This window comes from Malaya genurostris, chromosome 3, assembly GCF_030247185.1.
Source record: "Malaya genurostris strain Urasoe2022 chromosome 3, Malgen_1.1, whole genome shotgun sequence".
Classification (NCBI taxonomy): Eukaryota; Metazoa; Arthropoda; class Insecta; order Diptera; family Culicidae; genus Malaya; species Malaya genurostris.
This window is the reverse complement of record NC_080572.1, coordinates 298,643,359-298,660,294: the sequence shown is the minus strand read 5'-3', so window position 1 is coordinate 298,660,294 and position 16,936 is coordinate 298,643,359. Positions and strand designations below refer to the sequence as shown.

At 37.9% G+C, this 16,936-nt stretch overlaps 1 protein-coding gene across 3 annotated transcripts in view; it reads left to right on the top strand.

Moving 5' to 3' along the window:
• The window catches only part of LOC131435561 (neurotrophin 1), a 64,377-nt gene that overhangs the window by 35,776 nt on the left and 11,665 nt on the right, over positions 1 to 16,936 (top strand). For all 3 annotated transcript variants that reach the window (XM_058603579.1, XM_058603580.1, XM_058603578.1), the window contains exons 3-5: positions 2,920 to 3,737; positions 9,232 to 9,372; positions 9,477 to 9,632. In XM_058603579.1, the coding sequence (XP_058459562.1) occupies positions 2,920 to 3,737; positions 9,232 to 9,372; positions 9,477 to 9,632 (1,115 nt within the window). The remainder of the gene's footprint in view (positions 1 to 2,919; positions 3,738 to 9,231; positions 9,373 to 9,476; positions 9,633 to 16,936) is intronic.

Genomic DNA, 16,936 nt, shown 5'->3' with positions numbered 1-16,936 from the left:
TTCTTAAAGATCATGATTTGCGGTGTTCACTGTATCTCAGCGTAGACTAATCAGAAGTGAACAAATGAACGCAGCATAGTTAGAGCAGAAGTTTTTCTAGACCCCAACGTCTCTGTTTGATTTTTTAAATTTTTTTCAAATTTTTGGTGGTTGTTCAAAGTGAAAACTACCACTTTCTCACGAAAAAATCCGCCGTTTTGTAGTTATAAAAGCTCCCCAAAGTACCAAACAACGAAAAGCAAAACGTTGGGGTCTGGTTTTTTATATGCAGAAAGTGCGTGCAAAATTTGAAAAAAATTGGTGCAGTAGTTTTTGAATGACGATGGACACGGACTTTCAAAACCTGTTTAAGAGGAAAACGCCTTCAAAGTTTTTTTTCTATAAAATCAATGGAAACAATTCATTATTCAAGGGACTGACATTTTCAAAAAATCATATATTTTTCTTTTTAATTAGTTATAATGAAACATTTCAAGAATATTTTGTCAAGTTTTTAAGTCAATCGAAGCAGAAATCTTAAGCCTGTGTGCCGAGCTTTTACTTCTTCGCAGTATAAGATGAACAAAGATGAAGGCCCATAACTTGCTGAGATGTGTTCCGATAGGCTTGAAAATTTCACAGAATATTCTTGAAAGGTTTTACTATCAGAAAATACAAAGAAAAAATAGTTGATTTTTTAATAGTGTGTAAAGATGATGAAGATAAAATGAGTAATTATTGGACATACGAAAGTTAACATTCCTTTAAATATTGTTTCCATTAACTTTTACATGAACACTGAATTCGTTTAATAGTTTTATCAATAGTCGTCTCATTAGTCGACACCACATCATTTTGTTTAGTACCCTACCTATGATTAACGAATGGTGGAGTTAGGTACTGAGAATCTATATCAGAAAGTTTTATATGAAAATAATGTGCTATTCTTCTGTTATAGCGGAGTGAACATGAGGAGTGATTGTATCAGTATTCAGCTTATCGTTCGAGTCAATGCATAAAATCTCACAACTAATGGGTTTCAATCCACCAGAATTTATCCGACGCGAACGAACTTCAGCAAGCTAAATGCAAGACAAACCTCTTTGTTTGATCTCATTATTTAAACAGGAGAATCATATCATTGATTCGTACAAAAATCGTTCTATAATGTGATTTGTTCAACTCACGCCTACAATGGCCAACATTAATCATTTAACTGATTACATTGCACACAAAGCTTCTTCTGGTAAACAATATCAGAAGTTTTGAATCTGTTTACGGTATAGCTAGAACACTCATATGTGTTCCATTATTGAATAATTTGGCAAGCAATAATGTTGATACCCAATTGAGCACTAAAGTTTTTCCCACTTTTCCGGTAAGTTTTCCTAATTTTTTTGATGTACGAACCCGGTGGGGGTAAAAACTGATCAAACAAAAAAAAATCATCTCAATCCGTCCATCCGTTCTTACGTGATGCGATTACAAAGAATGATTTCTGCATTTTTATATATATATAGATATATAATGTTAGAGCAAATCTCAGACCTATACCTTTCGAAATAACGAACTACGCGACACATATGGAAGAGAAAGTTGAGTCGTTGTCTTTCCGTGAAGTAACTGAAGCATAACCAATCTCGTTCTTCCTCATTCACCTATTCTTCTCTGTGAACGAGAAGTATGAGAAGGCAACAGACAGTGCTGTTGATATATTCGATTTAAGTTGGAATGGTATCAATTCCCAATACCATTTTGAAGTAACTTTTATTATTCAATCAGTATGAAAATATGATGATATCAGTGTGCAAGTCACCACGCAACAAAATGGTTACCAGACCAAAATGGCAACGTTGCACATATTCTTCGTGTTACTAACTCATTCATCCATCTTCGATGCGAATTTCTTATACTACTCACACCCGTCTCGAATAACGTTGAACTATTCACCACACAAAGGATAGAAGGGTGAAAATGAATAAGAAATAATCATGTAAAAATTAGAAACCTTTCCAAGGTCTGCTTCAAATGAGGCGTTTTGTTACTATTTTTTTTGGTTGAAACTGTGAGCTTCACAATATTGTTGTGAGTTTGATCGAACTATTTTTTTGCCACAAACAATTCATTAATCATCATTTTGCTTCAAACTGTGCAAAAAGTTTCGACTTTGCCGATCGTGTTGGAGTGATTTTTTTGTTGATAAATCTCAATTATCGAGAACAAAATTCCGACCGAACAATGATGAACGGTTTGCAAAGTAAAACAAACTCCTCTATTGAATTAGGTTATTGAGGCAACAACCTTCAGGTAACATCCGAAAATCCATTCAATCCATTCTTGCGGTTTTTCTGCTTTTTTCTTTTACGTTCCAATTGTGTCTTGGTTTAACTTAAAATCGGCTTCAAGCTGAAAAATTAAATTTACCACATTCCTCTTTCCTGCGTCTCGCTAGTAATCAGTTGGTTGGATTAACTCGCTCTGTTCCCGACCTTCCCCAACAAAAAAACCTCCCCGTCCCCGTTCTCGCTCGATCGTATGTAGGCAATTGGGACCGGAGTTAAGCCGCCTCGCATCTATCGACTCGTGTTTCTTGTGAGCTCTTTCAGTTAATGATCATTATCAAATAGACGCCTGTTTCTAACTGATGTTCGCGTGTGCTTCGTACCGACGATGACGACGACGACGACGACGACGGATAGTGATCATGATCATCGATACATGCATGGCCAACCACACCCGAGTCTTACCGAGTTTGCAATTGAAGGCGGAGGCAATCTAACGGCTCTGTACGTCCCTCAATTTTACAGTTGTTTGTTTTTTTCCCTATTACTGGAATCACTTGAAACCGTGCGATCTTCAGCTTCAGCCTCCTCCCATCACTTAGAAACTATTAATAAACGATTATCTAACTATTTTGTTTTGTTTTTTCTTCTTCTCTAGGTCAAACAGATGTTCGGCGATCGGCAAGAGTTAATCCTTCCGCTGGTCTATGATGTGGCGAACATGATCCGGACGGTGGCCAAGAAGGAGAGTCTTTTGAACCAACGATACCCGACCGAGGAGGAGCACATTCCGGCGAATCAGCTACTGCGGCGAAGTTTTTCCGTTCGTTCGGAACCATCTGGTTTTAAGGTGAATACGGTTGAGTCGGTGGATTCCAATCTCAAAGACGACCGACTAATCGTCGATGTTAAAGAAGCGGAACCGAAAGCGATTGACGACGAAGAGCCGAAGGAAGAACCAGAAGCTCGATCGTTGACAAAAAATGTCCCAATGTTTGAAGCGTTGGTCCAGTCGTTTCCTCGGTTCAATCAGCAGCTGACCAGATCTCGCGAGAAGGAAGAAAGTCGAATGTCCTACCATGAGCGGAAGCTGAATATGACGGCGTTTAATTCCACCAAAAGACAGAAGGATCAAATTGCCATGGCTTCGGATGGACCGATTCCTGTCACGTTACCGAAAGCTTCGGTGGTTCACAATCAAAAGGTGGTCCATTCCACGACACCGGAACCGGAAACGTCTACGCTTACCATGGAGGAAATCGAAGATATGGCCCTGTCCGGTCTCAACGGAACGGAACTGGATGCGATCGAGGCAAGCCAAACGAACGGCAACGGTTCGGGTCCGGTGGCGGAAATGTTAATCGGAGGGTTCCGGAACCGACCGAACGATGTCAACAAGATGCACATGCTGCTACCGGACGAAAACTGTGACCACTTTTCCACCGGTGTGTGCATCCGGGTGGAACACTATCCTGCGTAAGTAGAGAGTTTGAGTTTGAGAGTGATCGTGGGCAGCAAAACTACTTTTTTTCCCAATGTTTGCGTTGTAAAACCGAAGTGAGAAGCGTTTCAGTTGATTTAAATTTCACACCTCCGGGAGTGGAAACGTTCCACGTTCCGGAGAAAAGTGCGAAAAGTAAGTACGTGTGTTTTGGTACAGCACATCATTCCTTCACCCAAACGGGGAAATGTAGCAGCAGCACCACTCAAAACAAACAACCAACCGACTGACAGTTTCAAGTTTCAAGTGATTTAAGCGTACAGCAAATATCCGATGTTGTGTACGCGAAAGGTCATTCGATCAAGGAAAAGAATACTAAAATGTCGAATAACAGAATAACAAACGGGCGAAGCACTAAATAGTCGCGGAGAGCTCATATAGAAAGGCTATGCAATCACCGTGAAAACCGACTTTTTAACCGAGGCACGAAGGGCCGAATGGCATATACTATTCGACTCAGCTCGACGAACTGAACAAATGTGTGTGTATGTATATATGTATGTAACAAAAATATGCACTCATTTTTATCAGATATGGCTGAACCGAATTTCACAAACTAAGGTTCAAATAAAAGGTCCCATAGCCTTTCATTTTCATTTGGATCTGACTTCCGGTTCCGGAGTTACATGGTAATATGTGAAAATTAAAGAAAAAGTGTGCATTCGATTTTCTCCGAAATGGCTTAACCAGTTTTCGCAAACTAAGATTTAAATGAAAGGTCTTATAGTTTCCTAAAAATTTGCACGAAAAGACCGAAATCAGCATTTTGGCGAACAAATTAGTTGATTTTCTGATTTTAGTTAGTTATTTTTTGAGACAACTAAAAAATCTTACTTTTGCTAATTTTGATTTTCTAATTCTAGTTCCCTTAATAGTAATAATAAAATATTTGTTGAAATGGCTATTTTTTTAGTTGAATTCACCAATTCAACGTGCTGTCGTTTCTAAGCTAAGGCACACTTCATATCCATTCAACCAATTTTTTAGTTGAATTAGAGAAATAAAATAATGTTTTCAATCAACATAAATAGTTGAATTGGCTTCTGCAATTTGCACCTGTATGGCGCCCTGTCACCGAAAAAACGTTAACACCGTAATGACTACTAGCCACTAGATGGCACACTACTACCGAAAAAAATTTCAGTCGCGGTTATCTTTTCTATATTGGCAGGTATAAATTCGATGTTGTATTGGAAAAAAGACATAAGCGAAACATAAACCTCTTATTTTTTTGAAAATTTTACTTCTTTACCCGGTGAACGACCGTAACTAGGTTAAAACCGGGTATAAATAAACGATATAATAATAATAATAATTTTACTTCTAAATCGCTGTGATCTTCATTCGACTTCGCGAAATCGAATCTCTCTCTGAAAACTTTGAGCACTCGTAAAACAAAAACCGAATACAAGTAATACACCGGACGGCGTAGCCCGGAATGTTAGAAGATACAAAAAACATCATTTGACGTGTACAATTAGAGTGCAACATTCGAAACTCACTTCACTGTTCCGCGTAAAAACATTATTACCCACAATCGCTTCAAATGCGCACAAATTCTGAATAAATACACTTTCCACTAACAGTTCACGTCATTTTTACATATCGGTTTAGAAATTTATTTATGGATATATCGTAACACATGCGAAAAACATCTAAACAATTTGCAAGCAGTTTCAACAAGACTGTCCCTTTTAGGTTTTTAATAGATTGTTTGGCTTTGACACTTCTCATGAGTATTTAACTAATAAAATTGTTGATAAAACCAATTTCATTTTTGTTTTCTTTGTGCTTTTTTTTTGTTTCAATTATAGAGGCTTTAACATTAATGTCATTCGCCTCTTCGGGCCAGAAAAACCCTATGACCCTATGTGCGGGGTTGGGAATCGAACCCAGGCGGGCTGCGTGATAGGCATCGACTTACCCATCACGCTATACCCGTCCCCATTTTCTTTGTGCTGTCCTTCAGTAATGACAGTGATAGATAAATAGAAAAAAAATTTCTGATTTTAATAACGAAATTAGTTGTCAATGAGAATTTCGTGTTGGATTGAAATATTGCTGGTTTGTGTCCAGAATATTCGCCAACTAAACACATTCTCTAAAAAAAAAGAGTTTTTTCAGCAAAGTAACTAACTAATTTTATAGTTATTTTGGAAATTATGTTGTTAAAATAAACTAATTCAAAAACAGTAATACGAATTAGGCGCAGAGCTAATTTCGGTCGTTCCGTGTGTAAAACATTTTATCCAGATCCGACTTCTGGTTCCGGAGCTAAAGTTTGATAAGTAGAAAATTACCAAGTACAAATCCCATAAAATCGTCTGTAAAATTCTTCTAGTTTGGTTTGTGGGCATAAAAACTTAATTAAGAACCCTTTTCCTGTTCCGGAAGCACCGAAAGTAGTGAAGAAAAACTCCAAAAATAGCACTCACTTCAATTTCTCTGCGATGCTTGAACCGATTTTCACAAATCTTGATTTGAATTAAAGCTACTGTGAAATTTCATCCGAACCTGACCTCCGGTTCCGCAGTTACAGGGCGATGAGTATCAAAGTGCTTTCAAATCGCCATGTAGTATAACGCCGGTGCGTTTTTTGATCTACGGATGTCTGCTACTAGTGAGTAATAGTGGTATAAGACGATAAAAATTTTAGCTATTCTAAGTGCGACTGAAACAATAAAAGAATGTAAAGCAGTGGTAGAATAAATGATATAAAGAAAAACCTGTTTTAATCCACCTAGTGGTGTAATGATGCCTTTCTCATTTTCATTTTTTCCTGTATATTACAGCAGAAATTCCCCGAAATACTACAAATTAAAAAAAAATTAGAAAATAGTTTTGAAGATTTCTGTTGCATAATATTGCTACATTCATAATTTAAGTTAGTGAAAAACTATTCAATCATATTTGAGAAAGTGAAGTGAGCTACATTTTATTATATTTAATTACTATTGATGGTACTTCCGCACCTAAAAGCGGAAGGATATTGGCATAGTACCGGTTGTCGGACTTGAATAAAATTCAGCAGATCTTTTATGGGATTATCAATGGTTGGTTTATTTGGTTACAGACTCTCATGATCGGCAAACTAGAGAAATTAACTAGCAAATATAAAGAGGTAGCTTATGATAAAAAATCAAGGGGTTAATCCGAATGAAAATTGAAATATTCTTCTGGTATCTTAAGACCTTTCATTTGAATCTAAGTTTGTGGAAATCGGTATAGCCATCTCCGAGAAAAGTGAGTGACATTTTTTTCACATTTTCAATGCGTTATTTCCACATTTTTGGTGCACATCACCCTGTAATTCCGGAACCGGAAGTTGGATCCAAATGAAATTGGAACTTGATATGGGATCATAAAACCTTTAATTTGAATATAGGTTTGTGAAAATCGGTTCAGTCATCTCCAAGAAAAGTGAATGACAATATTTGTCACATACACACACACACAGAACCTTTTTCCTGTTCCGGAAGCACCGAAAGTAACTCCAAAAAATAGCACTCACTTCGATTTCTCTGCGATGCTTGAACCGATTTTCACATATCTTGATTTGAATTAAAGCTCATATTATCTCTAAAGCTACTGTGAAATTTCATCTGGATACGAATTCCGGTTCCGCAGTTACAGGGCGATGAGTTTTCAAATCGCCATATAGAATGACAATATGTACAACAACGATACGTGGTGAAACGGTGGAAGAACGAACGATTCGTACTTTGTTCTATTTCGTACACGCTATAAAATGAAAATTCGGAATTTGAAATGGTGATTAAAAACTGCAAATCACCAAACTTTCTTCAAGAAGGTCAAATAGATTTTTACAAACTTATAGGTTCAAAGGAAAAGTCATACAGTTTTATACGGAATTCACTAAATTTGTTGTGGATACTATTTTTGACTCCGGAACTACAGGGTAAACAGGATTTGTAGAGTTTGTTAGACTAAGTCCGAACAAATTTTCTTACTTCTATTCAATGAACAGTTGTTTCTGCGAATTCCACGGTAATATTTATGATGTTATGAGTAATATGAGAAAAGGTGAATTAAAGAAGTTTTATTTAAAAATGGGATTCAAGGGTGACTCTTTGAAGTTTGAATTGCGAAATCAATTAGGATCATTTTTTAATTGTTTCGAAGAATAACGAATGTTCGGATTAGGAATCTAACACATAATTATTCCGTGCTTTCCACCTTTCACTTTGTTGCTGATGTAAACTGAAGCACATCTTGCAAAAGCGACTTCATAAACGAAGATTATTTCATCCCCTGCCGATAGGCTAAGGTACTCGAAACGAAAAGTACGTACGTTTTTTTTGGGTTCAGTCAAACGCCGAGGAGCGGTGAAAGTACGGATGGACATCGTTTTACTCGCTACTTGTCCGTTTTACAACCAATAACCAGCGATTTGTTGTTGAATAAGAGTTACAACAAAACGCCATGCATAAAATGCTAAACGCATTGAATTGAGCTGTTGTTGGGGTTTACTCACCTCCTATTGGAGGTTTAGAAAATTCGGACCGAGGGCATACGAGGCAAACGTTGGAGAGGACAGCGGCGAAGTGGCGATTCGATACAACGGACAAATTCGACAAATCACCCACTCACAGTGGTAACCGTGTGGTTAGTCAGGCAAAGGTTAACGATCCGACGATTAAATTAAAACTTTTTTTTTTTCTTTCGAACACTTTGCTAATGAGGTGAATGTAATTACAAAACGAAAGTTTGACTTGATGTCAATAGCGGCAGCAGTAGCAGCAGATACATAGGCGAAAGTGGAAAGCATTCGAACTTTGTCTGTCGGATTGAAATGTGTTTTTTTTCTGTTTGGTTCACCAATCAAGGCTGAAATACAAGGCGAAAAACTATTTTTTTCTTGTTTTACTTAACAGATTTGCAACCGCAATACGAAAAAAAAAAACACTTTCCATATGTTCTGAAAATCGTACAGTTACGCAACTTGACTAGATTGCCTCTAATTTCATCGCGAAATTGTCGGAAATAAATTGGTCCAAAATCGATGCTTCCAACTTGTAGCAGTTTGGAATCCCATTTGAGCACTTTGCGCTCGCCGATTACTTTGATTTCAATCATTTTTGTTTTGCAATTTTACCCCGTTGCAATTGAAATTTGCACACACATTGCAGCAGGCGCTGGCCAATTCTAGTCGCTTCCGTTTGATAATAGAGCGGTACAAATCAATTGAAATTATCCTCTGTCCTGATGCCGACTGATTTGAAGCGAACGTGTAAAGACCCGGGTAAGTAATGGGTTCGCTTATAATAGTCTTTTCGCTCTCGATAATTGCCCGGTTATGTTATTATCAGTTCCCGCTTGCACTCGGGATGGTATTTAGAACTTTTCATTTGACCCAGTTTTGCTGCTTTTGCGATAATGAATTCCGGTGATTTCCGTATGTTTATGTTTGGTTTTTCTTCTCGTTTCACTTTCCCCCCCGCATGCCAGGTCCCAGATCATGTACAGCATCACGCGGCACAAGAACGCGATGGGAGCTCTGCTGGCGGAATACATCGATAAAAGCAACGAGCTCGATCGGAACGCCTTCGAACCGGAGGAAATCGAAAACGGCTTCAACACCAAACTGACGTAATTAAAGTTCACCATTAGAAATAGATACGATCTTTCCCCCCCTTCCCAGTTGATGGCACCGAACGAAACCGATTTCGTAATTTAATTGACTTTTATTTTAGGAAACGCTCGGATGACCCCTCGAAGTCCGGTGGTGGCATGTGTCCGAGTATAATCCGATATGCGCGACCCCAGAAAGCCCGCTCGGCAACCGGAGAGTGGAAGTATATTGTGAACACCGGAGAGCACACGCAAACGTTGCGGTTGGAAAAGTGCACGTAAGTAGTTAGAGGGAGATGGAAAATGTATGACTGAAATCAGTTCCAATATTCTAAAGCAAAAAAAAACGCAATTTTCAAAGTTTATCGCCCTCATTCTGAATTTTTTTCAGCGAATTTCATTGCTATCTGTAGTAACGCAACCAAACCCGAAATGTGTTCTGTGATCTCGCCACATTATTTCTATAAACAAATATAAAGACTAGATACCGGCGATTATTTTTTATGTACATCACGGATTTCCGTTATACTGGGAACAATGACGTTAAGCTGGTAGCGCTGCTGAATTCCCGTATTTACAGCTGAAATGTCAAACAAGTTTCACTTTTTCATTTGGCTTAAAAAATGTGTAATTTGAGTGTTAGTTTTTGAATGTTAGACTGTGCCTTTCTCATATAGAAAGGGTATGCAATCACTGTGAAAAACCGATTTTTGAACCGAGGCCCGGAAGGCCGAGTTTCATATACCATTCTACTCAGTTCTTCGAGTACGCAAAATGCCTGTGTGTATGTAACGTTTTTTTGCACTAACAGGATCAGATGAAAGGTCTTGTGATCTCATACAAAATTCCTAAATATTATTTGGATCCGACTTCCGGTTATGAGGTTATGAGGAGTTATGAGGTAAAATGTGCAAAAAAATGAAAATATGTAGGTTAAAGGGTAGGGTATAAATAAACGATATAAAAAAAATGAAAATATGTGTTCTTACTTTTCTAATAGATGGCGCGACCGATTTTCACAAACTTAGGTTCAAATGGTCCCATAAGTAATTTCTAAATTTCATCCGTATCCGACTTCCGGATCCGGATATATAGGTGTGTTAAAAATTTTATTCTATCACTGAAAAGGGCGAACAACAGTAATAAAATTCTAAATCGCCCTAAAATCTTCTCCGATTGATAGTTTTTATCAGTAGACGGTCAAACAAACTGATTTCGGTTATTCGTTTAAGTATCGAAGAAAATTATTTTGAAGAATACCACAGTATTATATATGATAGTATGATTGATATGAGAAATAGTTGCTCTGACAAAGATTATTTATCAATGCATGATCCTATCGATCAAACATTGGGTAAGCAAGATTGAAGTCAATAGACACAATGAAATATCACATAGCATTTCTCAACCAGAGATATAAATATAAATCGACTGGTAGAGGAATGGTTCGACTAAAATGTGAACCACACCAGCCGTGCACAGTCAGATCAAATACCAAGCTCCTTTGCTACCGGGAAGTCTTCTCAGCTGTGTATCATCACATCCACAGTAGTTTAGTTGGCAGATTTCTCAGAAACTGTCTCTGAGAGCTTGTGACGTATGTTTTTGCATTTCGTGTTTTGTCGTGAATACGACTTACTTTACTATGGGGCGCCTTTCCTAAATTTACCCTGTACAAGAATGGGCAGAACTTTATCGCTTATATCTCTTGATGTACTTAACCCAACAACATATTTTTTTTTACAAGCTATCGGAAATATGATCAGGAATTTGTGATAAAATTTTCAACAGTGTGAGATAACCAAAAATAACTGAAAAATAAAGTTTTCTAAAACTTTTGAAAATAATGAGGAAAATTCATCACACTTGCATGCCTTTTTCGCGCCCAGGCGACGGTTTTGGGGTAGTCAGACACATCATTTCCGATTATCTACTGGACGAGTATGAAAGGTAAACTTTGAACATCGTTCATTTCTTCTAGTCCTCCAGACGGAACTGGATGTCAAGGTTCTCTCATCAATATCAGTAAGAACAAATCAAGTATAGAGCGTGAAATGCTCAGGTCGTCTTCTCATTTGGACTTCGGTTGTCATGAGAAGCAGTCGGTAATGAATGCAGACCTTCTGAGTGGTGTTAAACCTCAAACGCTCGGGTAACAGAGCCAGTACCCCTTCTTAGGAGATCGATTGCGTCATCCTGTTGCTGGTCGTTTACATTGGAGCAAAAAACAACGAAAAATAGACAATGGAGAACTTTATGCAAAATTAACCTTTCTTATGGCTCCAAATGTTATCTAAAGAACTATAAAGATTGCTTCTTTGCATTTCGGAAATAAAATACCATCAGTGTAGTGCAAATATAGGATAGGATTTGATTGACTTTGTGCAATTTTCGCAGTGCAAAATTAGCAACACTGTTTAATATCATAGTGAATTACACAATTTGGCCCTTTTGAATGCCAGAAATTAATCCCGTACGGCATTTTGATAATGTTTTTCACTGAAATATTCAAATTCGAAATGAAATAATCAACAAAAAAATTCTGTATGTTGCTATTTACAACAATAGTTGTATATCCAAAGAATTATGCAAAATTTTACTTCACAAATTGTATGCGGCACATTTTTCAACCAGTTGTAGTTTGCAGTAGAACTTTCTGCTGATTTGCTATATAAAATGCATAGCCCCGACTCAGAAGCCATTCATGAAAGGTTCTTTTCAGAACCATCATCAATTTATCATAAAGAACTATACTGGTTATTTCGTAATATTTAATTGTGTGTCTGAATGTTTAATGTAACTAATCTGTACTTTAGTTTAGGTGTATCGTTTCAAATTCTAGTAGTGAAAGCTTGCACAATTCACACAAGCGATCAACTAATTAATATTCGGAAGTATAAATAAAGAGTGTCAGTTTTATTCGTATTCACGACATCCAGTTATGTCTCTGAGATTACATACCCGTACTTTTTTTTCATATTATCAGTCATATTTTCAGTTTGTCTTTTCGTTGGTCAATTGAGAAAAGTTCTACCTTAAGTGTGTTTTCTTGTGGCGTATGTACGTCACAATTGTGAATTTTTTTGTCAGGTGCTCATCCAAAAGTAACTTTTCGAGTAATTTATGGTTTTGGTTTTACTTGTGTAATTTGAAAACAGACAATTTATTTGCGACCCACAAGGTTCGACGGAGACAATAAATAAAAAAATTAAGTTTGAGGTGTGAATGATTGTGTGTTAAGGCTTGCTTCAGATAGAATTGGAACAAAGACAATTGCCTGTATTTCTGTTATTTATTATTGAATTCAAGATCTTTTTTTATACAAGCGTTTAGCGTTTTTTTCATACTTTTAAGAAAATTTACGGATAAAATTATTCGTCGCGGTTTCAAAGGAATTCGTGGGTCCTGCACGGAACCGATGTTCTGAAATTAGTTTTTTGTTGTTTCCACAAGGTTGTGGGAATTTTTCATACAACAAACAGAAATTGAAACAATCGGAAAGTGTGAAAAAGTTATATTCCGTGTTTAAAAAAAAGGGACGAATATAGCGTGATGGGTTAGTCGATGCCTTTCACGCAGCCCACCGGGGTTCGATTCCCAACCCCGCTTTTCTGGCCCGGAGAGGTGAATGACCTTAAGGTTAAAACCTCATAATTGAAACAAAAAAAAGTATATTGACGTAATCCTCTTTTGAAATATTTTATATTGAAAGTAATGCAGTGATTCCAGAAGAAATATTACCATAAACAAGAAGTAATCCCGAGCAGTTCAGTAAAATTTCATTCATTGACGATCTCTCTAATGCAGTAAACTCCACTCTCTGACATATACAATGTTTACTGACGGCCCGAACGGGCAGCATTCAGTTCACCAATCGTTTCTCTTCAATCGAGGCTCAGTTTAACCACCGTCAGTTGATCTCTTGAAGTAACAAACTATCTTTTTCAATAGTGTGAGAGCGGCCTTCAAATGAGGTTCATGTAAACATTCGAATTGGTTCAAGATAATAGATAAAAGACAGACCAGATAGCTGAAATATCAATCACAGAATACACATAAATTAATTGTTTCCTCCTTCAGTTTGCATTTTTAATACTTTACTCCATTTATAATTCTATTCGATCGAACTTGCTTACTACCAAGAGCGAAGGCAATGCAGCATCTAGACTACTTGGCACTTGAAACTGAGCAAGCAAAACTTCAAATGACTAGGTACGATTATTCAACTGACGATGAATTCCGGGAGCTTCACTTGAAAATGGCAGCAAAAGTCAAATGAATTGGTAGGGATATGCTGAAGGTCAGCGGTAATAAATTTTATTTTCATCTTGTATAATTCGATTGAAAATGAAATTTTACCGCACTGATCCCGAGTAATCAGATTTTAAAGGTAATCGAGTAATCCAGAAATAATCAGGGTAATAATGTAAGTAATCGAAGTAATCTACTTAAAGACTGACAAGTAATCCAAGTTCTTGGTGTTACGTCCGGTAATGACTAACAGGGCTTTCGGACGTCTTACACTTGATACACGTCTATCCTTACAAGCTTTCAGTTATCACTGTTCTTTGTTACGGATTCTGCTATCTACTTGAGAGCTGAGATTCCTATCTCATCTCACCTCTCATCTCCTTCCTTAAATTTACAAACCAATTCTTAAATTATTGTTCAATATAATTTCATTTATTATTTATTTATCATGGTTTTTCCTTTGTGTTCCTTTTTTTTTTTTTACTAACTGTTCTAAATTTAGGTTTTTGAATTTATATTTTCTTTGTCTAGTAGATCGACGTAATGACTGATATTTTTTTAAGATTTTAGTGACTGGTTTAGATGATGGATTGCGTTCTGTGTTTTCTATTGTACTTTTTTTGTGTGTCTCGATCTTGATTACTAGGTTCCTGTTTCGCTTTTAACTCGTAATCAACACAATTCTTTAATGTGAAAGGTGTTTGGGGGATAAACTTCAATTGATTTTTATGTGACTTTCGAATGTCACCCTTTATGTCTATCAGATATGTGAAATTCGATAACCTTCTTAAAATTATGCCTTCCATGCTAAACGTCCTACCGTTCGATTTGTACTTATAAATTATTTTGCTATTGGGTTTGAAAACTGTGTCGACGTGCTGTGTGCTGCATTCTTGATGAAATGGTGTTCTAACTTCTCTTAGAGCTGATAATTTTGTGCGTAGTGGAAACGCAAACATCCTTTCGTTCGGTATGATGTTGTCTTCGGTGGTTGGCGATTGATGATGGTGATGCAAAAATAATTTTATTTCATTGTCGATCTGTAGTAATGAGAAAGAATCGTTCTCTTTGATTAGTTTTCCCAACACCGCTTTTGTGGTCTGTACCGCTCTTTCTGCCAAGCCGTTGCTGGCTGGGTGATATGGTGGCGACAGTATATGTTCACAATCCCTAGCTTTACAATATTTTTGAAATTGGGCACTATTGAATGGGGGTCCGTTGTCACTAACGATGGATGAAGCAAATCCAAAGACAGTGAAAATATTATCGAGCTCTTGCGCAACGTGATCGGCATTAGTCTTTGTCATTCTCCGGATTTCAATCCACCGAGAGTATGCGTCAACCAATATTAAAAATGTGCAATTCATTCGTACCGCATCTCTCGGATCGATCGGACGTTATTTCGTGCTCTTAAGCAGTGCCGTGTGTGTTTTTCCTTGCTAAAGGTTTTTTTCTCACACATTCGATAGTTTACCAGACTAGTATAATAGTGATCAGACGGTGCCTATCATCAAAAACTGCCGTTATTCTATTGTGTATCCAAGAGGGTTAGCTCTTTGTTTGCGGTGCTAGTGATTGTTCCCGTGCGAAGGTTCCGCACACTAGCAGTAGAGACAATCATCTTGCTGACCTTGAACTGGATTAGTGGTGTCTAGCTAAGTATAATCCTAGTGTTTTGTTTTTATCATTCTACCCGTTTATCTCAACATATCTCAATAAAGCGTGTGTTTACTTTACTATGAACGAGGGCGGAGGGCGTCCTCCCTCAAATGATAATCTCTCCATAAAAATGGATGGCATAGAACTCCTGGATAATTTATCTTCCCCTAATAACCCCTCTCGCACACGCATGTGGCCAACCGGTTCTGCTGGGCCCTATTTGGTATACTTCCGGTCCAAAAAAGAACAATCACTCAATTTGATGCAAATATCAAGTGAGCTGGCTAAGTACTACTCGGACGTTATCCAGATAGCAAAAGTTCGAGCGAAAAAGTTGAAAGTTGTCGTGAAAACCCTCGAGCAGGCAAATCAGATCGTTCGCCATGAGGCCTTTACGAGGAATTACCGCGTTTACATACCAGCTCGGGAAGTGGAGATTGACGGCGTGGTTAGTGAGGCGAGTTTGACCTGCGAATACCTTCTGAAGAGTGGGGTTGGCTGTTTCAGAGATCCTGCTCTTCAGAATGTTAAAATACTGGACTGCAAGCAATTGAGTTCAGTAAAAATTGCAGAAGATAAGACAAAAACTTATTCTTCATCAGACTCATTTCGGGTAACTTTCGCTGGATCTGCTCTTCCCAATTACGTCCTTCTGGGCAAGGTTCGCTTACCTGTACGCTTATTTGTCCCGCGGGTAATGAATTGTACCATTTGCAAGCAGCTGGGTCACACAGCCACCTACTGCGGCAATAAGCAAAGGTGCATTAAATGTGGAGGGGAACATGCAGACGAATCATGTGGCAAAAAAGCTTCAAAGTGTCTTTACTGTGGGGAAAACCCACATGAATTGAATTCATGTCCCGCGTACAAACTGCGCGGAGAAAAATTGAAGCAATCTCTTAAAGAACGTTCCAAACGAACTTTCGCAGAGATGCTGAAGAACACCATGCCACCTGTCGAATCGATGAATCTCTTTGATTGTTTGCCTACCGACGAGAATGATTCCGATGACCCTCAAGAGGGATCATCCTTTACTATGCCTAGCGGTTCTAGGAAAAGAAGGACGATCTCATCTCCTAAACTGCCTTGTAAAGGCCCAAGGATATCCATTGCGGGGACCAAAAAAATTATAAATACTCGAAGTGCTTCCCAAAAACCGAAGCAAAAGGCTCCTGGTCTAGCGAACTTAGCATCAGACCAAGAGTTTCCTGCACTTCCCGGTACACCAAAAACCCCGAGTACCCCTAAAATACAAACTGAGAATCAATCAAGTGCTGGAATACTGAAATTCTCTAACATTGTGGACTGGATTCTTAGAACCTTCAACGTCACTGATCCTCTCAAGAGTCTGTTGATGACATTTATGCCAACAATTAAAGCATTTTTGAAGCAGTTGACTGCAAAATGGCCCCTCCTTTCAGAGATTGTATCCTTTGATGGCTAATACATCGAACGAGGTTAAGGATGCAATCACTGTACTACAGTGGAACAGCAGAAGTATCCTCCCGAAAATTGATTCCTTCAAAGTTCTTTTAAATAGTTTGAAATGCGACGCATTTGCTTTGTGTGAAACCTGGCTGACCTCAAATGTAACCCTCAACTTCCACGATTTTAACATAATTCGCCTGGATCGAGATGATCCCTACGGAGGAGTACTTTTGGGGATCAAAAA